This window comes from Vidua chalybeata, chromosome 4, assembly GCF_026979565.1.
Source record: "Vidua chalybeata isolate OUT-0048 chromosome 4, bVidCha1 merged haplotype, whole genome shotgun sequence".
Classification (NCBI taxonomy): Eukaryota; Metazoa; Chordata; class Aves; order Passeriformes; family Viduidae; genus Vidua; species Vidua chalybeata.
This window is the reverse complement of record NC_071533.1, coordinates 66722432-66749357: the sequence shown is the minus strand read 5'-3', so window position 1 is coordinate 66749357 and position 26926 is coordinate 66722432. Positions and strand designations below refer to the sequence as shown.

Genomic DNA, 26926 nt, shown 5'->3' with positions numbered 1-26926 from the left:
TCAGGCTAAGCTGTGTCTTTCATTGAAGCATTACCCAATGAATGTTATGTGTTCAACAACTGCAGGCTTATGTGTCTCAGATAAAGCCCATCTGGTGACTATTAAAGGGAATTACTGTACATACAACATGAAAGAATTAAAACATCTGGGGGGTGTGGGGCAGTGTTTTGTTGTTAAGTACCAATCCTGTTACTAATTTTGCCTTCAGGATAGGTGTTAAGTTTAAAACAACTACAGTTTCTTTACCAAATACACCAGAACATTTTTTGTGTTGGGCTCCTTGTGACAGGAAAAGGCTGGAAATTTTGGAAAAGGAATAGAGCCTCAGAACCAGGCTTCCCTGGTGGGTTAGCATAAGCTGTTGCTGATGGCAAGGCTACAGCTTCAGGTCTTGCTGTATCCCTCTGTGATTGCTGACAGTTTCAGCCTTGGTTGTAAGTGAATTTTGGTAAGGACTTTCTATTCTGTATAGCAGTCAGTGTAAAGGCCAGATTGATGACTCGGCTTTGAATCAGTGCTGTGTCATTGGCAAAAGCCATAAGAGCTGTTCCTGTCTCTGCTCTTTCCTAGGCCCCCCGAGGATCTCTGATAAAGTGACTCACCGCCAGTCCGTGAGGCTGGGCAGGACCATCAAGCTCCTGTGCCCGGTGGAGGGCGACCCCCCGCCCCTCACCATGTGGATGAAGGACGGACGGACCATCCACAGCGGCTGGACGAGGTTCCGAATCCTCCAGCAAGGGCTGAAAATCAAGGAGGTGGAGAGCGAAGATGCAGGGACCTACATCTGCAAAGCCACCAATGGCTTCGGCAGCACCAACGTCAACTACACCCTCATCGTCATCGGTGAGTAGAGCTGGGGCAAAGCCAGGCCTCACCTGCTCTGGGGCCACACAGAGAGAGCTGATTTCCATGTAGCTGTCAGTGGTTGCAGATTTGCTTTGCTAATCATTCACTGACCTCCACTCTTAGCTGGCCCCTTCCAGTGTTTGAGGATTGCCAGAGCTGGCTGTGCTGCTGCGCATCTTCTGCTGCAGCCGGCTGCAGGCAGATAAGATTGCAGAGTGCCAAAGGTTACACATAAACAGAAATGATGCAATAGCCACTGGGGTCCAGATCACAATGAATTCCACACAGGAAAGGCTGTGTGATAAGGAGAGGTCACACTGATCTTTATGTTTGCTGTTGGAACAGGATAGCTCTCAAAACAAATGTTGGAGCACCCGTATGAAAGCACACAGTGGGGAGATCCGTGTGCTGAGCTGTCGTAAAGCATGGTGTCTTCAGGAATAATAATATCTGGGTTGGAACAAAGCTCTGAGCTGGCATGTAACCCAGGGATGATCGGCTCCTGAGAAATCTTCTTGGTGGAGGCAGGATTAAAAAAGCTTCAGATGCTGTTTCAGTGACCGCGGGTTCACTGGCAGTGCTTTTGCCCATTTTCAAAAGGCTTGCTTGGCCCAGCAATGAGATTTTGGGGCCACTTGCTGGGCTGAGCATTCCCAAAGACTCCCAAAGACATTTCTCTGGGTAATCAGAGATTCCTCTGCTGGGGCTGCCACAGAAGTGTGCTCATTGGTGCTTGACTGGGAGAAGGAAAAGAGCTGGGTGAAAATCAGTGTGTTCGAGGATGTTGAGGGAGCCAAGGGGAGGGTTACAAAGCAGGGGGTGAGATCAGATATCTTGCTCACCTTTTGCCTGATCAGCATCCTGACGATCTGATCTACAAAGTTCTGTTTTTCTGAGATGGTGGGAGTGAGAACAGAGTTTAGGGCAGTTTCCAGCTGCCTACCAGTTGGCTCTTGGCCTGGTTTTGTTCTATTTCTCCTTTTTCCTGTTTGCAGCAGGAGAGGAAACTGCTGTGGGCTCAGGGCATGTAGCAGACACTTGGTGCAGCTTGATGGAGGATTATCACCTGATAGCAGGGTGATTCTTGGAGAATGCACTTTGCTGCACAGCCAGTATAAGAAAGGGACCAGAATGTAAATATCTTACCTGAAAAGAGATGCTTCTGTGAGGGAAACCCTTCGGTGACTCCTGTAGCATCAGTGGGATAGAGCTGCAAAAGTCATCTTATAGTTTATGTAGTTTGAGGATTTGGTTTTCCTTGTTCACCTCTTTCTTAGCCACATTCATCTGTTTCTCTGTGCTATGCTGAACAAACAGGGTGAAGTGGAAATAGTCTTACAGAGTTGTGTCTACACAGACTCCTTTTGTATGTGCTTTCCAGCCTCCTTGCTGTGGAGAAATGAATGCTACAGGAGACTGCTTCAGTCCAGCTTGTGCTTTTGCAGTATGTGGAGGTTGCCAAAGTCTTTGATCTCTTGTGTCATCCTCTGTCTTCTGTAAAGCTTAAGCCAGATCCTATTATTCCAGGGTAGAGGCATCAAGGTATCTGTAAGTCAAAGAAGGCTGTGCCTATTCTTGATAGAACAACAAGAACAACAAGAACAACAACAACAACAAAAAAAAAAAAAAAAAAAAAAAAAAAAGAAAACAAAAAACCAAAAAACCAGGAGGCACAGGGTAAATGTTGGACTAGAATTCAGGAAAGATTGGGACAAAAACTCCAATTCAGTTGCTCAGTTGGGAAATTGGATTATCAAATATAATTGTGTTAAGAACAATAGTATTCATTATATTTGGCACTGAAAAGCCCTGGGCAGAAACACTAGTTATTTAGAGCTTCATCAGGCATCTATGGAAGGAAATGGCAAGATCCCACTGGCCTCTGTGGGTGTGAGATTGAGCCCTATGCAAACAAATATTGATCCTCAAGTGCCAAGAAAAGGGTAACTTTAACCTAAATCTGTGTCAGACATATGGGCTGAAGCATCATTCATTTCCATGCATCCTTGTTGTAAATGCTGGCTAAACCCAGTACTTTTTATACTATTTTGCACCTTCTTTCCTCATCTCACAGTGTGCCCTTGTGCATTCTAGTTGCTCAGACCATTTTTGATGGATTACTTATGGCCCCTGTCTCTAGTGGTACAGTTGTGTTCATGTAGCGTTTCAAACCGATTGCTTTTCACTGGAGCAGTTTCCCCTGGAAACAAATGTTCCCCTTGTGTCTTTCCTGTCAAGCTCTGCAAGTAAACACAAGGTATCACTGACTTACTCTTTCAAAGGACCCAGACATTTAATGCAATGGCCAGATGCTCGTGTTCGTCTCGGTGAGAATACTTTTGGTTGAGAGAAAATCAACCCCTTGTTGGTTTTCGAGAAGGAGGCAGTGTTTTAAAACCAACTGCATGTCAGTTTTGATGACGAAGATCAAATTGATGGAGCTGTTTTGTTTGTGCTCTGGAAAGCACAAAACTTCGTTAGGCTTTTTGAACCATATGGCTTCTCTATTTTCCCACCCCTTCAAAGGAGAAAAACCCCTCTTATTCCAGCTTTAGTGCTAACACCAAACATGTAAAACCACACAGGTGTCAGACATGAGCAAGGTGGTTATGATATTAGATCTGGAACAGAATTAAATGATTCATGAAATACTAGGACTTAAAAGAATATAATTCATATTGACATGAGAGCATTCTGGAAATTTAATCAATAGTATCTGGAAAATATTCAGTAGCCGATTGAAAGGTTTTGGAGTTATGCTGTATAACTCTAACTGAGCTCTGTCACACCACTGGCAAGTGAGGAACTGTCACCCCTGTGCTATTTACATGGAGGCTGCAGCAGAATAAGGTGATGATTTACCCAAATCCTACAGAGAGCTGTGACTAAATTCAGTGGTATCCGACCTCTCTGCCTGCTTTCACTGCTATGTAACTCTTACTAATCTTAACTTTTACTAGCCACTCTATTCCATAATAGTACAGAGGACCAGCAAAAATCTGGGACATTGTACAAAGGAATAAAAAGGTCAGTGGATCCTCCAACACTGGTGGGTCCAGCAGACATGGCAGAGATGAGCTCCCTGGCTGGACTCTGTGAGATGTAATAATCCAGCTATAAGACTGTTTGAGTGTCCCTTTGTGGCTTCAGGACAGATCTTGCTTGCCACCAGCCAGCTCAGTGCACGAACAGAGCAGACTTAGGTGTGCCTCTGCATGTCTGGAGACAGGACTACAGCTTGCCTGGCTGGAGAGCCTCTCAGTCTGAAAGTGCAGATGAGATGGATTACAGTGATTTTACAGATGGTAACTGAGATAAAGAGAGACCAGGTGATTAGGCCAAGACCACATAAAATAGGAGCTGAGGCTCAGAGTTGAGTCTAAACCTCTTAAATCTCTCCCTAAAAGACTATTCCTACTTCATAACACATACTAAAGTCTTTTCCTCCTAATCTTGCATCTTCCTAGCTACTCTTTTGGAAGTGAATCTTCTCTTATTCTAGGGTTTTGATCTTCATTCTCAAACAAAGGCTTTGCCAACCCAGATGGTAGCAATTGGTTTCTGCCCTGCTTATTTCCCCATCTTCCCAGACTGCAGGGCCTGGATCCCAGAGATCCAAGGAATCCTGCTCTAATACAGCCCTTCATGAAATGTAAGCCAGTAAAAGCAGATTACCAATGTAAGTCAAAGCTACAATTTCCTCTCTTAGCTATCCTTAATAGTTTTTGTGGCTCACCACAAGATTTGGGATGCCAATTACACTGCAGACAGATTTACAAATGCTGGAAGAGGAACTTTAATCAGTATTTAATTACATTGAAGTTATTAAGTACAATGGTTCCTTATTTTGGAGAATTTTGTGTGGCTCATCAAAACAAATGTGCTATACTTCCCTCAAAATTATATTTACAATGATGCCCATTAAATCTTATCTTTTTTCCCTCAACTGAATTAATTCGAAAGGTGTGAAAAGTAACTTCATTTAATTTATAGATGGTTGGTTGAAGCCTGCGGTTTCTTTACTGCATAATTAAAAAATTCCTTGCCAGTGTGCTCTAAAAGGAAACTTAAGGCCAAAGAGGAAGAAAGAAAGTGCTGAATAGCTATTCCTTATTTGAAAACTGTCCACCTTGTGTGCTGAAGGGAGGCGTGTTCTGCAGAAAAAAAATAGCAGGTGGTGGTGTAACTGAAGCCTCCGTCGAGCTGTGGCCAGCTTGGCCAAACTGTGAGTTTGCACACATGGAGCCACACTCCAGCCATCAGGCCCTCCCTGGGAAAATTTAGCCCAAATGCGTGAGCTTTTCCTGACTCAAAAATAACTGAGAAAACAAAGTATTCTAACATGGAAGTGCTGGAGGGCCTCCATTACTGCTCTCTCTGCAATAATAAACAGTATCCCGAGTTTCAGGAGTCTGGACATTCTCTGAAGGGAAAATTGTTTGTGAACAGCTGTAGGAAAGACTATAGGTAAATATTTATGCTGTAACATAATGACCTCTTTCAGTGATACACAACACAGAGGACTTTTCACTTGCAGAAGTGTTGTAGGCCAAATCCTGCAAGGTGTGCCAGCATTACAACATGTGGGGCTATTGCTACAGGTGCTGCCAGTAAATACTTCTTGCATTAGTTGCTCAACCAGGTGATGAAAGATCAAACTGTCTCTGTTTTCACATCTGCATCCATGTTTCTTATTGCTTTCTGTAGCAAAGGAAAAAAAAAAAAAGGCAGCAGCAAGAGCTGGGTTTGGGACTGTCACCTTCTTGCTTCACTTGGTGTTTGTAAACTGCCAAGGACCCATCTTGCTTGGGTGCATCTCAGCACAAAAAATAATCAACATGTGATTCCAAGAAACAACTTCTCCTGAATTTATTTTTCTTGTCCTATATCTCTGACTGCTGCAGTTGTTTATTTTGTTCTTTGTTCTTTAGTTTTTTTGTTTTGTTTTGTTTTTGTTTTGTTTTGTTTTGTTTTGTTCTTTATTTTTGAGGAATATTTTGGTGAAGAATCCATCATATATCCAGTTCATCTCCCCCTCTGGTGCCTGGCCCTCTGAGGGACCCAGACACTTGGCCCCATTTGGGCTGTAGAGTATTAAAGTGTTGATGCAGAGAGCAGGAGGAAGAGTGCAGCTTGTTGTCCTAAACCACTGATGGGCTGTTCAGAATTTGAGCTACATCTCACTTTCAGACAAATCAAGTTTGCTGTTAAATGTCTGCTATCTGTCTATTACAATTGATTGCTTCAAGAATCTGCCCTGACATCAGATGATTTATCTTTAAAGTAGCTTTTTCCTGCTGAGCCAACTGCTATTTTATGCTTTTTTACAGCTTGTCCAAAGACAGCTCTCTTTGATAACAGGCATGTGTGAAAAATTTGCATTAAAATAACAATTTTTTTTTAAAACAGTCAGCATAAGTATCCTGAAAAAAATTCATGGCTTTGTCTGAACGGATATTTATTCTTACATTCTTTTTTCTGCTTGTAGTAGTAGAAAATACTGTGTGAAAAAAAATCAAGTACAGTAAAGCATGGTTTGCATTACACTTCTGCAATGAAGTCATCAATCCATGTCTCAGAACTCATTTACAGTGCAAAAGCTGAGAAAACATTTCTAGCCCAGAGTCAGGTGCCACCAGCCATCTTGGAAAAGCATGACAAATTCATTTATGTTTGGGTTTTGGCCTCTTAAGAAACTCTGGGGACCAGAGAGAGATGTGCTCAGCAGGAAGATGTGAATCAACCCTGAGTCAGCAATGTGTGCTCCGAGGGTCTGCTAATGCTAAGCAAAAATTGAAATGAGTCAACACTTCAAAAATAAAGGGAGAAAATATGCAGTTTTTGCATTTGAGAACAAGGTGGTGTAGCCTGTGCTGATCATGGTATGGAGTTAGCAAAATGTCTTTAGTGCATTTACTTCAACATGAAGTGCAAAGGGCAGTCCATCCAGTGTGGGACCATTAACACAATCACAGGACATATAATCATGGCTAATGATGATTAGTCAGTTGTTATATGGAAATGAAGAGTTCCTTGTGACAATAAACAGTTACAAAGTTCGTGTTTAATTTGTTAAGGTCCCAATGCAGCAGCTGGATCTACGTTGGTGGCCTCCTGTGCACACGCAGGGTGATTAACACCAGATGAGGATCTGGCCATAGCCACTGATGCTTAGTAATGGTTGTGTTGCTAATTAAAGCTCAGATTGGTTTGGGCCTTTGGGAGCTGGGCAGAAAAGGGGAGCCTTCCTAAGACCCAGCCACTGGAATCATTGCACAAGGACTTCTTGTCAACATGTGATGAGGTGCCACCATGTCACCCTCTGTGGAGGTGTAGGTAGGGGTTTGGTTCTTAACGAGAGCTGCCTTACTGGTGTTGCCAGGTGAGGGAATCCTGCATGCCAGCCTGTGGGAGGAGACTGGAAATGGGCATGAATGGATCCAGTGAGTAGAGGAGCCAGTGAACTGTGAGTGTTTTCATGTTTTGGTGCAAACTCATAGCTAGAAGCTGTTCACTTGGAAGTGAAGCTCCTTTTCCACTGGAAGTGACTCATCCTTGACTAATGATGCCCTCACCCAAGCAAGGGCTCTTCCTTCTCAGTATTTATTAGCGAAGGCATAAAGACACACACCCTGACCAAGCTTGGTGCTGCTCAGGGACAGCACAAGCACGTGAAAAGAAACCTAAAAACAATCAGTGTTCCTACCCCCTGAATTTCAGGGGTTCTTCACTTCTTCCTGATTTGAGAGATCCAACTCAGAGTCCAGCAAACTCCCTGTCCAATATATAAAGCATGTTGAGTCCTGTAAAATGTCCACTGTCCTGGGAGAGGAAAGGAGGAGAAAGAAATATGCCGAAATGAAAAGGTGTGACTATTGCTGGATTGCTACAGGGAAACAATTTCCCTAGTTTTCCTAATTTTGATGAGTGCTGCACTAGACTGATGTCACAACAGCCCATAACAATTTGTTCTTGAAAAGCTTGCTCCATAAAGAGGTGATGATGTGAGTGCCAGTGTTAGCTGTAACTATCCTAAAAATGACTGATCAAAAATGTAACACTGAGTGGTTTGACTGATGGTCTTGGTGAACGGATGTAAAAGGCTGGAAAATACCACAACTGGGCAGCAGTTTTGTTTCTTCCAAGTCCAGATCTATTATGTAGCTCAGTGCTAATGCTGTATAATGTCCACAGTTTTTACAAGATCTTTGTTCGGTTTTATTAGTTTCATTTGATTTTATAACAAAATTTACAGTATGCTTATCAATACATCATGTTCTGGCTAACAAAAGCCTCACTGTTTCGGGTAGATCTCTTTTTCCCCTTTGTGAAGCTGTAACATAGAAGCCAAGTTAAGAAGGTGACAACACCTGTTCACAATTTAAAGGAAATGAAAAGGTTTTTTTTCCATGGATGTAAGCATGAAATTCATACATATATGTATGGATATATAATTTCCCCCCATACTCCATCCTGTGGCAGACTGTGGCAAACCAGAGCTGCAGCCAGTGTAAATCCCAGGCATGCAGGACATATGGATGCATTTAGCCCACAATCCTTTGCAGATGCTTTGGAGTGTGTAGTGGCTGCTACACCCGTGCAAATAGCAAGCTGCAGCTATGCTTGCTGCATGAATATTGTTTGGGAATGAAAGCAACACACAATACCAGGCAGGCTGACATTAAAACTGTGTTTGATCTGAGCAATTTATGGCTTCCTTGTGTTAAATGATATTAATAGAAAGAGCCTCTGATCCCAGTGAGTTTGTGGTGTTCATGTTGGGTTTTTCTCGTCAGTTTGTCTGAGGCTAAAAACATCTCTTTCCTCTGACTTTATTAATCAGAGCTGTCTGGGTGCAATCCTCCATATGGGCAGTGGGCAGAATTTCTCTGTTGACAGCACAGGGCTGATGTGCTCAGCTGGAGATTTGTCCACATCTGCATATCCACAATGCTGAGAAATAGCTGTGTTCCTGAGTAAAGCCAAGGCAGTCCCTGCTCCAAGCTGGTGATCTGCATGTGTGTGGAAGGCAGGCTTTCCAAAGGTGGTCTAGATTCCCAGTCAAGGTTTGCAATGACTGCAGAATAGTAGTTAGGAGTCTTTTAATTACTAGTGCCCCAAGTAATGAGAAGCCATCAAGCTAATTGCAGGGCTGGGCATCAGCAGCTTTGAGATATCTACCACCTTGCCAAGTAGGTGGTAAGTAGGTGGTGACTTCTACAAGTAGCAGGATCTTTCTACAACTTCCCTACAACTACTGCTGTCCTCCCCTATTCGTGACAGTTTTTCCTTGGATGTTGTGCTCCTCCCTCTGCTTCTTGCTGAAAGCTGGGAGTGAAGGATTTAGCATGGCCTCAACTGGACTCAGAGGACCACTGAAGCAGAGTTGAGCTTCATGGGCACAGTGTCTCCAGGAGGTCTGTGCCAGAGCACTGTGCCCCATTCCCTTGTGCCACCACATAGCTCTGCTGTCCTCAGTTTGCATAGTAAACACCACAGATAGTGGGGTTTTAGCCAAATTTTCCCTTTGGTATCAGTTAACTCAGAAATACCCAAAAGGCACACTTGTAAATTAAAGCACAGTGAAGAATATTTATTGTAGAGTGAGCAGTGCCAAGTTGGACCCGTTTATAGCGTGTAGCTTGAATGTTGTTTTTGGAGACTGCATTTTTATGTGTAAGTGCACGTACACAGCACCAATTGCTCACATGCTGCCTCTTGATCCATGCATGTAGGTATGTTGCCTGTTAAATGTATGGTTGCTGAGGAGCTATATTTTTACATTCCTGTAGGGTCTGGTTCTCTGCCTTTCCTATGCTGTCTTTGGCATCCACATTAAGAAAAAGATGAAAAAAGGAAAATAAAAATCAACAAAACTGCTGAAAATTAGTGTACAGACCTATTTTAAAATCCAATTTATTTTTGTTCGATGAGAGGAGGAACATATTCTGTGTTGTCCTTTGTGAATAATATCATTGTGCTAGAAGGCTTTGATTCTTCCTTCTTTATAATAATGTGGGTTTCATAGTTAGAAGACCTGAGTGTTTACATTATACACTTCTTGGCAATAAACTTGGAAAAGAAGAGGAAAAAAAAAAGTACTAATCCCAGGAGTTCTGAAACCTACACTCCTTCTTAAACGTACCCTGTTAAAGACATTAAGTCCCTTGCAAACATCCATCTATCAGCAGTTGAGAGTTTGTAAAAGGCATACTTTGTTCTGAACTCCCTGCCCTACTGATTATGCACAGTTCTTTTATTTTGAGAATAGGATGACGACCCCTTAGCCTGGTAATGATGACAGATTTATGTATTTTAACACCCAGACGCTGCTGTATTTGTTAAGGGCTGCCAGACTCCAGCAGTGCGGCAACTGTAGTTTATTTTCATTGTCAGTTTGTGCTGCTTTTTAAGGTGTTCTGCAGCCACTGGAAGCAGCACCACTGCTGCTTTCAGAGGTTGAGAAGTCAGGCTGTTAAGAGCATAAGCCACCATCCTTGGACTGTTTCCACTCATAAAATGTCAGTTTTATTCTGGTTGCTCTGGCGGGATGGAACCTGTTCCTTGCACTGAAGCCAAGGAAAAGAGGGTAGAAATAAGGAGTAAGAGGAATCAGATAACAGAGAATTTATCCCTTCACTTTCTACTCCCATGATATATTTTGCAGCTCTCGAGATAATGTTTTAAAGAAAACTTTCTTTTAATATGCAGCAAAAAGCAAAGAACATAAACACACTTTGCAGGTGTAGCTGTTAAAGGGCTGTGTAGGTCAGCACATCTGTCCTCTGCACAATGCATCTGTCTGTGATTTTTCTGGGTTGTTTTAAATTACTGCAAGTGGCAGAACAATAGGGACAGATTTAGGGACAATAGAGAGGCAAACAGTGAAAACAATGCTGTTGTTTAATATCAAGTTAAATTATTAACAGGCCTGTACAGAAAATATTTCATGTAAATTAAAGAGAAACAAATTATTTTATTTTCCATTGAAATGATCCAGTGCAACAAAGGCAGTTGATGTCTTTCTTCTTCTTTTCTTGATTGTCAACAAAAGGCTTTGAAATATTTGGCATTGAATCCTCCATTGCAAAACTATTTTGATTTGGAAAAGCATCACCACCAAATTATTCACTGAGTTTTCTTTAGTCCAGTATTGAATGTTTCTCTTCTTAAAGAGAAGGGATGTGACCTGGTGTGTTGGTTTTGTGTTGGGGTTTTTTCAAACTCAAAACAATTACGGTGACCTTTGCACTGAAGTAGGCAAGGATCTTCGTCTCACCTTTGCTGAATGTGCAGCTTGCAGGAGAGAGGAGAACTGGTGGCAGTCCTCCTTGGTCACTGGTAGGGAACTGGGGGAGTTGGATCCACTTCAGATGCAGGCTGGGATTCCCTGCTGAACAATCCCAGGAATCTCATGGAGGAGAAGAACGACGCCTCCCCAGTCCCCAGCACAGCCCAGTGTTTGTGCTCTGTTTGCAGTGTCTCCTGACAACTGCAAGCCTACTGCAGCTCCTCTTGGTAGCCCGGGCGTGTGCTTTGGCAGGAGAAACTCCAACTCAGGAGAAAGTTGTGGCAACAGCATCAAGAGGGTTGTGTCAGCCAAGGTCTCTTGTGAGCTGCTTTGGTTTGAGTGTGGTTTTGTTAATCCCTTTCCTTCAAGGAGGTTTGGAAGATGCAGCAGCCTTCACTTCTGGGAAGTGAAAATATTGATGGTGAATTTTGAGAAGCTGGTCTATGTCTTTGATTTGAAATGCAAGCAAGGTGCTGAGCTTGCTCCTGGCACGGGAACTGTGTCCTGCTCACACTGGCCTCATCTGTAGGGACTCCATCACCCCCTTTCCTCTGGGATGGTTTTCAGAGCCTCTAGGGAGGTGTCTGAGAAACTCTAACCAAGACCATTGTAAAAACATGCCTGTGTGACCTTCAAAAAGATGATGTTTTCTGAGTGCTCTGTCCTTGGATAATTATGGAGAATTTTGTGGTGGCCCCTTGAGACCTTGCCATGATAAACAGACAAAAGAGCAACATCTTTCAGGGGTAGATGGGTAGAATTGCATGAGAGAGAAATTTATCAACTGAACATCCTCAGTAGTGTCAGTGGTCTTGTGTATCTCATATCCCTTCACAAGGAATGTTTTGGATACATTTTACCCTTGTTCTACGCCAAAACTGCATCATGGACATATTCAACTATGAATTAGCTTGTTAAATCTTAAATACACAAGTTATGCCTTGTATGTGGTTATTGCTATTTGTTTGTTTGACATGTGTTAACTTTTCTTCAGAATTTTTGGCCCTGCCTGTGTTCAAAGCTCCACACTTATCAGGAGGATGGGCTGCACACTGGGCTGCTCACAAGTGACATTTTGCCACCCTTCAGCATCTTCAGCAAGGGAGGGAATACTGCAGATTCCGTGACAGCACCTCTGTTACTCCAAAGCCATGTCATATCCTTGGCATATCCTGAAGGAGAAACTCTTTAAAAGTTTCGCTAGATCCTTCCCACCTCGTATTTGGGCAAAGCACTCTTCTGTGTTTTGGGCCAAATCTATTAATATTTTTCTTATATTCTATGGACCATAGAAATAGTTACAGACATGAGGAATAAAAGTCAACAATATGCTTGCATATAATTCCTATTAGTTCTGCTGTAATCTTTTTTTAGAGTATTTTTCTATCTCCCTGGAGCACTGTACCAGCTTTTATGACACTTGGTATAGGGAGCCTGTTTCCTGTGGAGAAATAACCAGTTTGTTTTTTCCCATATGGAGTTCTGACTTGCTTTTTTATATTGCAGATGTGACATGACACCTGGTGCCACCCCAGCACTCTGCAGGATGTGCAATGATAATGATTTCACTTTTGGGGATGGCGTTGCTTTTGGGCTTTACTTGTTTATGGCCCCATGGACTTGGAAGGTATTTTCAAGACTAGTTATTTCACCCTGCCTATTTTGGGGCATCTGCTATTGTAATGCAGTGGGATTTTTTCTCCAGCCTCAAATGCTAAACCATGGCTAAGGGGAGATGATAGCGCCAGCTCTTTGCTGATACTTTGGTCTCTGCTCTGAGTATTGGTGGATTTTTAGCCACTGCTTTTCTCATGCCTCTCTTCAAATATAGTATGACTTGGGTCATGAGTGAAATGCTTTCCATGTTCTTACTGAGGGGAGAAGTGGACCCCACGTAGAGTCCTGTAGTGTTAAAGGAGGATGGTAAACTGAACTTTCAGCATTTTATCTCTGGGACCATCAAAGATAGCAGATAAAGGGGAGTTTTTCAAAAGCAGTCAGCTGAGGCTGAGTCAACCCCTTTTGAAGAATTCCCATGAACTTCCATGGGATGAATATTGCCGTTGCTGAAAGCTTTTGAAACCTTACCTAACTATCCAGTGACACTTCTTGAAAAATATGTGTACTAAGCACACATTCCTGGGAAAATGTAAGTAGGGTTCACATGTGTTGAATACTGAGGTGCTTTCTCAGAAGCAGGTGTTTTGAAAGGAAATTGAGAAAACGGGTTTCAAAAGCAATTTTAATGAGCTATAGTGTCTGCCCTAGTCAGTAGGGACATGGTACTTAAAAGCTATTTTTTAGAATAGTTTTCTCTCCTGTAAGCAAGGCCTGACTGGTAAGTTGGCTGTGGCAATAAGTAATCCCCTAACAATAGGACATTGAGCTGATGTGTGAAGTCGTGCTGAGAACAAAACCATTGCTAGGTTTGCTGGTGTCTGACTTGGAGCTCATATGATGCTTTGGGATTCAGAATAGGAAAGCCATTTCTGTACCACCCCTCGACATGAGCTGTAACAGTTAAACACAAGCTAGAAGAATACAGAAGCTGAGAACTGAGACAGTCCCCAGGTTGCAGTAATCAATTTTTTTTTCCAGTTTATGAAAACTGGAGGCTCAAATATCAGGAACGCTGCTGTTGGATGTAGTCCATGCATGCAGTTGCCATTGGCTGTGGTGGGAAATTGGTGGAGTTACTCAGAAGGAATGTATGTGAATGATGAGCAGGGTGCCCCACCCGTGTTGCAGGACTGCATCCTGATACCTGCCCTCCTTAGCTTTAGGACTCACCTGGAAATTCATTGGACTCATTTGAAGGGAATGGCAAGTCTTGCAGTTTTACGGGAAGGAAATGAAGGATCGAAGGAGCAAAAGAAGAAAACATTAGGGGAGGGATTTTTTTTTTTTTTTAATATTTCCTCCTTTTTGCATTGCAGACACATTAAGTACTTAACATTTTAAGAGCATCCCCTGACTTAGAAAAGCTGGCAGAGATGGGATTCAGTATGAGTCTGCCAGATTGATTTACAAATCGGCCTTACGAACTCCTGCTGCTTAAACATACCAGAATGCGACAATTAAAGCCAACATCTGGAATTCATTGGTGGAGCTGATCCTAGATAAACATTAAATGAATGTCCATTTCCTTAGCATTGGATTTCCTCTGGCTACCACAGCTTAAGCAGTGTCATCCTATCAGATAGAGCTGATGCTGATAGCAGAGCAAATGTCAAAGTCATGAGCCAGATCAATTTGTTCTGTCTTTCAGCACTGAAACTAGGACTAAAGCTGGGCTGAAGACACCCACTGTTTTTTTCCACTAGGCTGTGGGAATGGATTCCTCATCTCACTAACCTGGGCTAAACTGGTTGTGTGACCCCCTGCCTCTCCCGTGCAGAATACTTCAGATTGCTTAAGTTAATCTCATTTGAGGAACTTCGTCTCAATACTTCTCTCTCTGTTTCCCCCAAACCTGACAAGGTTATGGAAGTCTCCCTCCACTCTACAAATCCAGGGAGGGATTTTGTTGTTCATTTGTCAGAAACATAGAAATCAGCTAATGAATTTGGGACTAAATTAGTTGCAAATTACATAAATGGAAGCCAGTCACAACAAACACACGTCTTCCTTTGCAACAGATCTCCAGTATTCAGCATCTTCCCACTTTCACCAATCTGACAATTAACAGAATTTTCTTCCTACCTTTTGCCCAGTCATTCAGCTTTATAAAAGCAACAGCTCAGCACTTTGGTTTCCCTAGGGAAAAAATGGCATGAATCTTTCCATTTTCTTCCCTCCCGTGTTTTTGCACTCTGCCTCCCCTCACTTTGTGGAGAAGCTGTGCCCACATGGAGACCATCTTGGCTTGGAAGTGAGTTTTCAGGAGCATTTGGGTTTCCCATCTCCTGTATCCAGCTCAGCAAGGAGCAGCACAGCCATGTGGACTGTTCTTGACATACCCCAGAGCTCTCAGTGTCACTGTAATACCTCAAGGGCCGGTGCATTTCAGGAAGGGATCACAAGTAGGTTCCCTGAATCACCCTACTGAACCAGCGGGACATTCTGCACGGAGCAGGCGCCTTCCCTTCTTGGAGCGGCCCCAGCCTGGCTGAGCTGGAGGGAGCTGTGACCCCTATCAGGAGGCAGAGCAGGCTCAGCACGAGGGAGCAGAGCCCTGGCACTTTACATTCTCATTGTATAGAGTTGCCTGCTCAGGGTAGGCTCCAAGAGGCAGAGGTATTTTCCTTGCTGGTTGGCCCTTTTTCCCTTGTGGCTCTCTAAGCGCTAATCTGCAAGTGGAAACCGAAGCGCCAAAGAGCTCCTCAGAGAGGAAAGATTCAGGTGAGTTACAGTTGTGTTATTTTGCTTTGCTGGTGACTTCTGCCTGGTGGGTTTTCCAAAGCAGCTGATAAATATTTTTTCTCTGTGTTATGGTGCCCGACAGTAGTCTGGAGTCCCAGTTTCTTCCTATAGAAGATAGACCTTTGAGGTCTATAAAATTTGTACAGTACACTTTCTGATTTTTATTAGCCTAGTAAAAGAGATCATATTTTGTGTGCTTCTGTATCTCTGGAATGTATGGCTGGGGAATTATTCTGCAGGGCACCAAGCTGCATGTTGTGGTAGAAAATACTGATTTATCTGAGCTGTGAAAATGGAAGACCAAGCAGATAATGAAAGTCCTTGAAATGTTTCAGACATACACAGCCATTTTAGAATATCCCACAAGGGGGCTGTGGGTTACATTGTCATTTAGCTTTTAGTTGTTGCTAATTAGTTCCACCTAAATACTAATTTCCCCAGCCCATTCCTCATCTCTCAGTTATAACACCCAAAAGAATGAATTTGCTTTACTCTCCTTGTGTTTGAAAACAGTTTCATGGCAAGTGTGAATGTGCAGTGAATTCAAATACCTTTAAAAATTATTTAAAACAATTATTTTTTAAAACACAGATGCTTCCAGGCCCAACTATGCATGGGGAGATTAGGGTCCCAACCTTTAGAGTCTGAAGAGATAAAGTTGATCAAGGACTGGTGGTGTAAGAGGTACTAAGAGGTAGAGGAAGCTTCTAAACCTTGTGCAGAGCACTGGTAGAATAAGTGGCCTCTTTATGCCTTCTATTAGTTTTTTCTCTGCATTGTCTTTCTTATCTGGTTAGCTAAAAAAGGAAACAAAGTATTGGCCAGTGAAGCACATGTTGTCTAGTAGCCTGTTTCTGTTCAAATAGAAATTTGTTCCAAGACTGGGCAAATCATGGTGTTTGTGACAGGGCTGGAGAAGAACATGGACTGGAAGGTAGATATAACTTCTCCCTGCAAGATCAGCCGTGACTTTTACCTTGATAATAAGGAAAATTACATTCTTCCAGTGAAGGAGAAAAGGAAATGGTAGAAATGCATATGAAGAAGGAATAGAAGTTTGTTTTTTTTTTTTTTTTTCCCAATGCTTGGCCTAGGCTGGAATATTTGTAGTTGTACACATTCTGTCCAGTTCCTTTGTTTGGTCATTTCCAAAATGACCTTATGCCAGTACACTGACAGATGTGAGAGTGGAAGGCATCATACAGTGTCACCTGGGTGGGATGTCTGGGATGTTTCCTCTGGGAAGATGATGGCAGCTGCACAGCCTGGACACAACCTAGAACTTGCCTCTGTTGGTTTGTGCCTCTTGCAGTGATGAGGAGGCTGAGCATGGAGCTGAGGAGACTTTGGGTCTCTGTTACCTCTGTACAGTCCTGGAGGTGCTGTCAGAGGGAGATGCCACATCCTCCTGGCCTCCTTCTTCCATGCAAAACCCAACTAAATAGCTGTGTCTTCACCACAAAGATAGGTGAGTCCCCTTACCACCACATGGAAGAAATAACCAAATTCTTTGGACTTTTGTTCACTAAAGGCCAGTGGAAGGTAACTCTGAGGTGACTCTGTTTCCTTCTGCATCATTTTTCTGACCTAAAAATAACACTGTGGCCCTTGTGGTTGCCATTAGGGTTATTTAGTGCTGCAGCATTTTTTTTTTCCCTTCCCTTTCCAGAACACTAGTGCTGCTGAGCAGAAGAACTGCCCCATTGTGCGAGCCCAAAGGAAACACTGCATAGAAAATGTGAGGAATTTTTAGGCCATGATATGTTTGGACTAGGAAGCAGGGGACTCAGAGGAATGTAGAGTACAGTTCCAAAAATATTCCTTGCAACAGCGCTCTTGGTCAGTAACAGTTATTTTTGTTGGCCCGCCAGCTCTCTGGAGCAGGGCTGATGTAATTCCCCGGCACGGTGGAGGTGGGAATACAGAGAGTGCCCTGTGGTTTTGCAGGGCTGAGAGTGGACAGTTGAACCAAATGCCTGCTCCTGTCTCAAATGCTTTCTCTGTTGTGAAAAAGAAAATTTAAAGGCAGCATACTGTAGGGGATTGTGGGGGTAAAATAATTAAGAGCACCATGGAAACATTTTCTATAGTCATAGTCTTTTCCTTCCCTGTGAGCTCCCTCCTCTTAGATCTGCTGCTTTTCTCCTCTCAGCGATTTATGTGCTTTGGAGTGCTTTTTGGGTAGTGTTTATGATGTTAGACTGCTTTTATTATTAAAAGTGATCAAATAATAACTTGTAGTGCTCTGGTGTCCTGAGCATCTCTGGCTGAGACACGGGTATGTGAACATCTCCCCAGTGATTAAATAAGCTGATAATATACCCTACAACACCTCTGGGGAAGAAAACCAGGGTTTTTTTTTCTGTAATAAACAGGCAAGAGAAGTAAAATACTGTGACCATTTTCCTTGCTGATGACTCTCAATGCTCATTGTGATCTTGGTGATGCTGATTTGACTTGGATTTACATATGAGGAAGAGGTCAAGAAATAGAGAAATTGCATTTTTCATAAAAGTTTATGTAGACTGATAAGCTGGTAAAAGCTGTGTGCATCCATGAGTGGTATGAACCCAGCATAATGTAACTTTACCTCAGTCCTCCATAATCTTAATTATGGTCAGCACATTACCCCAGAGACAGGAGTGGCACAGTATGTTGGACACAAGGCAAGGAGTTAAAAACCTGGATTTTAATCCTGGTTCTTGTATTCAAGCAGTCCATTTAACCATGTCTGCCACTGGTTATTGCTTTCTACCTGGGTCTTATATACAACACACGTGTACCCCTAGAGGGACTGTGTTCATCCTCGAGGGGCTCTGGTTTTTGTTTTGGCATCTGGATTTAATTGCAGCCACACTTTGCTTCTTCACAGCCACAGTGAAAGTTGTGTCTCATGACTTGACATGAAGGGAAACTTATTTGAGCTATGGGAGTGGTCCAAAAGTCCCCTGTTCAGATCTTTATTGCATCCTGTTTTATAGGGAAAGGAAGAACCCGTAAAAAACTCACAGTGTTGCCTTTCCTCAGCCAAGTATCTTGGGGCTGCAGAGGGAAGAAAACTACAAAAACAACCCAAAAGCATATGAATGCAAAGGTTTCCTAACCTTGAAAGTTAACTTTTGGGTTGATAGAGTCCATGCAATGCTGACAGCTATACAGTGGCAGGAAATTATTAAAGGTGTCAGGTTTTCCATTTTAATTCTGGGAACACACTGGCTGTAGATTTCCTTGAAAATATTGCTGAAATGGTCCCACTTTCTAAATTGGAAAGATTTACAATTTACCTTTTCTGTTAACCTCTTGTTCCTCAAAAGGTTAAGTAAGGGAAATTCTTCTTTTTAACACTGGTAGCTGTTTGACAGGATTTCCTTAGCAGTGGGTAACAGTGGATTTCTCAGCAAATGCGCCAATGTAATCGTAAAAGAAACATTAACTTCAAAGTTGTCTACAGCAGTCTTAGAAATCTGCTTCTGTCATAGAATTCATGCATCCTGTTTAATTTTCATGTTGCATAATGTACCACAATGGAATAGCATATAATAGAACATATTATTTCAGTTGCATGGGACCTGCAATGATCATCTGAGGAATTCAGGGATGACCAAGTTAATGTGTGCTGCTAAGGGCATTGTCCAAATGTCTCAAGCACTGACAGTCTCAGGACATCAACCACTACTCTGGAAAGCCTGTTCCAGTGTTTGGACAACCTCTGGTAAAGAAATGCTTCCCAGTGTTCAATCTAGACTTCCCCTGGTGCAGCTTGGATCCATTCCCACATGTCCTGGCACTGGATACCAGGTAGAAGAGCTCAGCTCTTCCCTCTCCACTTCCCCTCCTCAGGAAGCTGTAGAAAGTGATGAGTTGCTCCTCAGCCTTCTTTTCTCTAAACTGGAATCATAGTAGTGCCTAGGTTGGAATAGACTTTTAAGATTATTGAGTCCAAGTAATAACTCTGTTCCAGTGCTTGACCACCCTTGTGGTGAAGAAATTTTTTCTAATATCCAATCTTAGCATCCCCTAACACAACTTGAGGCCAGCAGGACAATCAACTTACGCAGGTGAAAATAAATATAATAGATATAAATATGTATATATATATATATGTATAAAGGAGAGTGAAGTCTGGTAAATTTTGTATTAGCATGAGGCTTCAGGCTCACCTTTAATCTTTCCTCAAGATTTGCTGGTGAAAAGATGGAGCTTTGGTAATGTGAGATAGAGGCAGTGGAGGCTGCGAGTTTAGGTGCAGGGTGGATGCTGAGTGTTGAACTTGGAGTGCAGGAGAAGGAAAGGATGCTCCAGTGTGCTTGAAATGTGAGTGAGATCTTGGGCAGTGATCTTGGGAGCTAATTTGGATTAAAACTAGAGCATCTGTGGGGAGGACTGGAAAAGTGATGTCTCTCTAGGAAGGAAAAGCTGCTGAAGCTCTTGGAGAGTCTGGAAAGGTTCTTCCAGGACTAATCCACATTTCTAGATTTCTGTCTATAAGAGCTAAATAACCATCTGTGTCTTCCCTGCATGGATTTAGTTGGGACAGGTTAAAAAAGTTAGTTTTGTCTGGTGTTTCATCAGAACTTCTTGGTTTATCTGTGAAGCAGCCATGGAAGGCCAGGGGAGACGATGGGCTGGGGAATATGTCAGGGTTAATAGACCAGTCAGTCCCTTGATTAGCTCTACCCTGGCAGCTGCCTAGTAGTCAGCTTCCAGTATAAATAATCTTTCAGCTCCAGGGTTGATATTTCCAAAGCTTAAAATATGAAGGCCATACTGTGCTCTTTCTCAATATCATGACCTTAATAGGTTTCCAGTAAGAGCTGTAAAAGCTGTCCCCACACTCGCTCTGCTTTGTGACTTGAAAACATCTGTGCAACAGTGCATGGCTCACTGTCCTGGACAGGACTGGATGAAGACCAGTGTCTAATTGGAGAAGGAAGGTCTTTGATGTGCCCCAGATGAAAGACATCAGATGGTCTCTCTAATTAGTCACTGAAGTAGATTTGGAATTCTGAAGCAAGTAGAATCAGAAGCATTAATGGTCATGGCTAAATATTGTCAGAATAGAATAGGCTATTTTGATTGGAAGGGACCTACACTAACAATCTAGTCCAAATGCCTGACCAATTCAGTGCTGACCAAAAGCTAAAATATTGTTGAGAGCATCTCTTAGAACATTGGCAGGTTTGGGCATTGGCCACCTCTCTAGAAAGCCGGTTCCAGTGTTTGACCACCCTCTTCGCAGAGAAACCTTCCTTGGTGTCCAGTTTAAGCCTTCTCTGGCACAGCTGTGAACCATTTTTGTTTCTGTTCTTCAGTCAGTCAGATAAGCTGCTGTGACTGGGTGTAGTGGCCTGTTGGGACACATACTGAAGGAGACAAGCAGGACAAAGGAAGCAACAGCACATTGTCCTGCACTGGGAAAAGCAGGTAAAGAAGAGGGTTTGAAGAGAGTGATGGCTAAAAGGTCCTGAGTGCTTCTTTTTAAGGGACTCAGTGGGGCAGGCTATGGACACCTTTTGCTGACACCTAAAGCATGAAGGGTTTATTGATAAAAACTTCTGTGGTACCCACAAAAGTTACCAAAATACCTTGACAATTGAAACAAGACTGTTCAGAGGAAGTTTTATACTGGCTGGAACACCAAGGGAAGCTAAGACACCTTTGGATTTAAGGAGTCCTGGCCCTTATGAAGATGGTGAAATGGGGAATGTGCCAACAAGTTTCCTGGAGAGCGAAGTCCTGTGTGTCTCCTAGAGCCTTGCCATGCTATTGATATGAAAAAGCATTGGAACAGGGTGTTCACATAGTCACTTCCTCACACTGTCGTTGCAGCACCCTCCCCCAGTGATATTCCTGCCTTTATTTCAGTCATTAGCAGAGTCCCAGTTTTTAGCCAGCTGTTTCCCCAAGGGTTGCTCTTCAGGGCAGGTCATTGCTGCCAGGACCCTCTAAAGAAGATTTCTCTGTCTGGATTGTACTGTGAAGGAAAGCCGGCAGTGAACACTGGATTCATTTTCTGTGTTATTGTTAGAGTGAGCTCTTTATAACCATTCAATTTTCTTTTAAATAAATCCCATTTGGAAAAACAAATCCTGCCCATAAAAGCAGCTCTCTGTGCTGGGTTAGTTTTCAGCATACCATACACAGCTGTATATTTGGGTTTATGTCTCCAGGCTAAATTCTCATTCCTGTGTGCAAGCAGCGTGCTCATGTTAAAGCAATGGCAAAGCTGTTTCTTGGGACTCTTGGGCTTTCATTGGCATTAGAAAAGATGGAAGAGAATAAGTTAGGAAAGTGAATAAGCCAGACAGTTTGTGCCAGGGAGTTTTGTGTGAAAGATTAGAAAGGGATCACGTTCCTACCCATGGAGTCTCAGGTGGCAGAGATCCCTGTGCCAGCTTTTCCTCTCTCTTCTGTGCAGTGAATTATTCCTGCTAGTCTGGCTCCCAGGTCTGAATTGGTGCTCATCCCTTCTTCTTCCTTCATGTTGATCCAAGTCCCTTGTTCATCATGGAGATGAAGGATCTCCTCTGACCACTGGCAGAGGGAGGAGGGACATCTAACCAGGGTGTCCCCCCTCCAGAGCAGAAACCTGATTTTTCTCTGGCCATGACTTTTCTGTGCCCACAGAGGATGCTGGGAGGGCTGAATAGGAATAGATGCAGTTGCTCCTTAAGGTCCCCTTCAATCCAGGCCATGCTATGGTTCTGTGATTCATGCTTTCCAAAAATGTGCAGCTTGCAGTTTAAGCTTCACCGCTTCACACAGGCTATCTCTTTAAATTCTTTTTTCTCTTTTTTTTTTTTTTTTTCCCAGCAAGAGGGAGATAAGAAGAAGCAATTGTCCCACAATTGTTGCCAATTCCTCGCTGCTGACGTTTCAATATAAGGAAAAGTCAGCAAAATATAGAATCTGTGAGGGGGGAGAGAGAGATCTCAAAAGAAACCATGGGAATGTTTGAAACAAAAGTGCTATTATTCATTGTGGGCTTCGTTTTAGCATTTCCAGTGTGTAAGGCACTGCAGATCTCCGCAGAATGGGAAATTTCAGCTGGAAAGAGCCATCTAGAGATACAGTTCTGAAGGAGTGTGAGGCACCCTCTTCCTTTCCATCTGCATTACATCTGGAATTATTTCACACAGTTATTTATGCTACAACAATGGACCTATTAATGCTGCCACAATAATACTTTGCAGTTCTTTAATGAGGTTTCTAAGAACGTCATTAGTGCAGGGTCACACTTAAACTATGGAAGACTATTTAAAAGTATTTAAAATTTTAATTTCTATGTCTAATTCTTGAGACAGGGCAGTTTATTTCTGCTTCTTTCTATCTTTAGTGTTAGATAATTCAAAGACTTTTTTCTGGATTTTGTCTTTGCAGCGAGGTTGGGGCTTTTTTTTTCAGTGAGCTTTAAATGGTGGAAGGAAGCCTGGTATAATGCTTTAGCCAGGGTGAAATATTTTAAAGCAACTTTTTCTTACTCTAGAGACTATGTGCCACTGTTAAGGAGGTGGAGCAGGATTTGGGACTGAAAAGAATCTGTATTACTCTGTATAATACAGAGCAAATTGTATTGGGACTTCCTAGTCCTCAGCACACAAAGTTGGCCAAAGGCTCCTATTCCTGCATTGCTTTTGACCTCCTGTTATCCTTCCTTGTGTAAAACAATGTAACAGTCATGGGAGAAAACTTCTTCAGTTCCTGTGGATCTTCACAGCTTGCAAAAGGTTCAGCATTTGCGTGGCTTCTGCTAAAACAATTTCCTTGCAAAAATAATGTAATAGAAATTTAAAAAATAGTCCCTTTATTTCAGGTGGCTTATCTCAGGCTCAGGTAAAAGCAGCTGGGCTGAGGTTTTCATTAGAATTCTCATGTTTTAGTAAATGAGTGAAATGTGGGTTCTGATGGTCTGAAAGGTTAGGGCTGAATCAGAAGGTAGAGAGGGGGAGAGAAGTGATATTCAGACTCGTGCCTGCAGTATTGCCGTGAGCCCTTGGCTCGAGATTGCCTTTGGGCCAGACCCTGAGCAACATTTCCACAGCAATTCATGTCACACCAGCAACACTTTGCTTTTCCTCAAGTACGTGTTTTACAAGCTGAGTTCATGCCCTTGGGGAGAAATAACAAGTGTGTGTGATTAGGAAGGTGATTTGATAGGACTGAAAAGGAAAATAGCCCAAGTTTTTAAATGGAGGTAAATATTTAGTGCTTGTGTCAGTTGTGCACAGTGTTTGATTTCCTTAGTGCATTAGTTCTCCTCCCTCCCTCTCCACTTACGTCTCTCTGTCACTTGCAGTTTGGTATGATGTGAAGAACCTGATAGAGGTTTATGAAGTGGAGGCTTTTGCAGACCTTGAATTTGAAGTGTGGTGATGTGATGGCCAGAAGCGTTGATGAAAAGCTGCCTCGTGCAGTCCCTTGAGCTTTGCTCTAGTCTGAGTTGTCCATTTGCTTGGGAATATGGCAAGGTTGAATTAGATTCTCCAGTTTTGAAATCTGCTTTCTATCTGCAGCAAAAACCTTGCATGTATTTTTTTCAGGATCCGAGATTTACACCATGGGAGAATAGGGCTTATAGAATTACCTTCTTTGTGCCCTTTCACACCTCTCCCATGGTGACCAGCAGCAGACAATTGGGTCCATTGGGTGAAAAAGGGGCAGGTGATACCATAGACCCTTGGTGAGGGATTGAGGAAAGGGGATCTGCCAGGATGGAAAGATCCCAGGAATCTACTGCCTGTTCCCAGCTATGAACTCCACCTTTCCTGCCTCAGAATCTTTTTAAATTTTTTTTTTATTACCGTCACGTCCCTATCAGCCATTTTTTTTTCTTTTTCTCCCAAGCAGCTTTAAATACGTGGGGATTATTCCTTATTTATGTCAGAGTGCTCAGAGGTGCCAACAGAAAGCAAAGCCATTTTGTGCTGGTCGTTTTTCTAACATGTAGCAAGAAATAGACCTCACCCCTATGATGTTACAGGGTAAGTCAACTGTACAGACAAATAATGAGTGACAGGCCTTGTCCCATTTTACTGAGTGAGGGAACTTGCCTGAAGTCCCAAAAGAAGTTTGTACGGAAACTAGAAACTGAGCCCCTGTGTTACAAGTCCAGGTGCCATAATCAAAAGTCTTTCCTTCATTTCCAAAACTTAATAACAGATATTATTTTTCTCAAGAGAGGGTTTGTGGTTTTTGTTTCCTCATATAGAACCTAAATATTTGCTTTATTAAATTCATTCTGCTAGTTTGAGGTAGACACACTGTCAAAAATTCAATATCCCCTTTTGATTTGCTATAAGCTACACATATACCTGATAGAGAACAATGACTGTCAGGTTTGTTCCTGCACATGGATAGAAGATCTAGTAGTGCCTCAGGGAACTTCTCTAACTCACGTGGAAGACACTGTGTGTTGAAATTTGCTAATCAGACAGGCTTATAAAGTATATTTAATCAAGCTAGAATGTCTCGGTGTGAAGAGGAGAATACATGGGACGAGGGTACCTCCACAGACATACCTGGACCAAATATGGCAGTTATAATCTTTTTTACAATTTAGAAAGTTCTCCTGCCTAAACTAAACCCTGTCTATGATGGATATTTTCCATTTTAATTTGTATTTTAGTTTGGTGGGATTTTTTTTTTGGTCCAAATTTATTTTACATGCATGGGATTTTCCATATTTTGTTGCTAAATTAAGGACCAGAAGGGTCTGTTGAGAGTGTGCCAGTCCAATGAAGGTGATGTAAATCTTGTTGACCCTCTACAGCAGCAGTTTGTTCTTAGGATTTTAACAGCCTTTATAGCTTTATTACAATGAATGAAATATAATTTCTGTTTCCTAGGAATTTTGGTTTTTTGAGGAGTTTTTGAGGTTAGAACCTGTACTGGACACTGTTATGAAATTATCTGTACTATGACTGATAACCATATTAACACCTTACTATCACTGAGTTAATGTCCTTAGATGGGGCCTTAGGAATGGGATATCAGGACATGGACATGCCCAGCACAATCTCCTGTCTGTGACTGCCAGGACAGTGGGCACCCAGGGAAGCATTCTGTGGTATTCCCCTGGCACAAATGCCCAGACTCCAACAGTTTGATCCTTGGGAATTCCCTGAAACAGAAATACTGTCTGTACAGAATGCAAAGCACTGGACCCCAGCCTGTGCTGGTTCATTAACAACAACACAGAGGAAATATTGCCATCATTAAAAACTGACTAATTATCCCTGTTTAGCACATGGGTGATGTGGCTGGGTTTGTGCTATGTAATTCACTGGCTGTGAGAGCAGCAGCGGACTTCACTCTGCTGTCACAGCGGGCTGCAGTGGCTGAAAATCCCTTTCCATAGCTGCCAGCAGCATTAGGGCTGCAGCTGAGGGTCACCACCTCTCTCAGTTCTGGGTGGCTTGTAGCAAAAGTTGCTCCTTCATCTCTCATAACAAGCCCTTGAAGACTAGTGCCTGTCATTCTGAGAACAAGCCCTAAATTTTCTTTTCTATTTTTTTCTAGAGTCTGAACCAGAATTTTCTGTGAGAATATAATTTCTATGACCAAAAAAGAAAAAAAAAATCACTTTATCACTTTTCCATAAGAAAAATGGCAAGGGAAATACTTCCATAGATAATGTCATTTTGAATAGTGTGTTTAATGCCTGAGAGACCTTTCTGACCAAACCCTGCTCAAGGGAGGTGGAGAAAAGCTGATATCCATGAGGGACCAGGATAGGGTGAGATCTCCTGGGAGGTCTGTGCCCCATACTCACCATGGATGTTCTTAACTTTGCAGCAGAAGGAAGTGTGCAAGATGTTTTTCTGCCCTTGTTTCTACAATGCTTATTTTTCTCCTGCACGGTATCTTGTATGATGCTTTACCAAGTAGGACTACATAGAATGTGTGTAAATAGGATTTTATATCCACTTTGGGTAGGTGACTGAACAGTCTTCAAGAAAGTGAAGAATGAAGGTTGTTTCCTCTGATTAGAACATATTCTAGGGTAAGGCTTCTGTGATTCAAACCAAGGGGAGTTTTTTAGGTATTCAGTGTACAGTAATTACAAGTTGGAATTTTGGCTATAACAAACTCCTTTGCTTTTTTTTGAAAAACTGCAATGAGATTTTTAACGATGATGGATGATCAGCATACTGGTTTTATGTTGTGCCCAAGAGAGATGAATCAGAGATGTAAGAGCTGGAGAAGGCTTAGAGAAAGAGGTCATCTAATCATCCCCCAAAAGACAAGATCATATTAATTTGTGATGGTTAAAGACACTTGAAGAACACTTTAGCAGTAGTATCTTAGCTGTTCTGCTCACGTGCTTCTTCCTTGTGCTTTCAGGTTTTCTTTCAGTTCCATGGCATTTCAGTAAAAGAGGAAAACTCAGTCTAAGGCTTTCTCATGACAGATGCTAAGCAGTGCCCA

General features: G+C 42.5%; 1 protein-coding gene across 3 annotated transcripts in view; it reads left to right on the top strand.

Moving 5' to 3' along the window:
* FGFRL1 (fibroblast growth factor receptor like 1) overlaps positions 1 to 26926 on the top strand; it is a 164790-nt gene that overhangs the window by 81161 nt on the left and 56703 nt on the right. For all 3 annotated transcript variants that reach the window (XR_008430577.1, XM_053941050.1, XM_053941049.1), the window contains exon 3: positions 571 to 843. Coding sequence is in view for 2 of the 3 variants with exons in the window: in XM_053941050.1 (XP_053797025.1) it covers positions 571 to 843 (273 nt within the window). In the remaining variant the exon portion in view is untranslated. The remainder of the gene's footprint in view (positions 1 to 570; positions 844 to 26926) is intronic.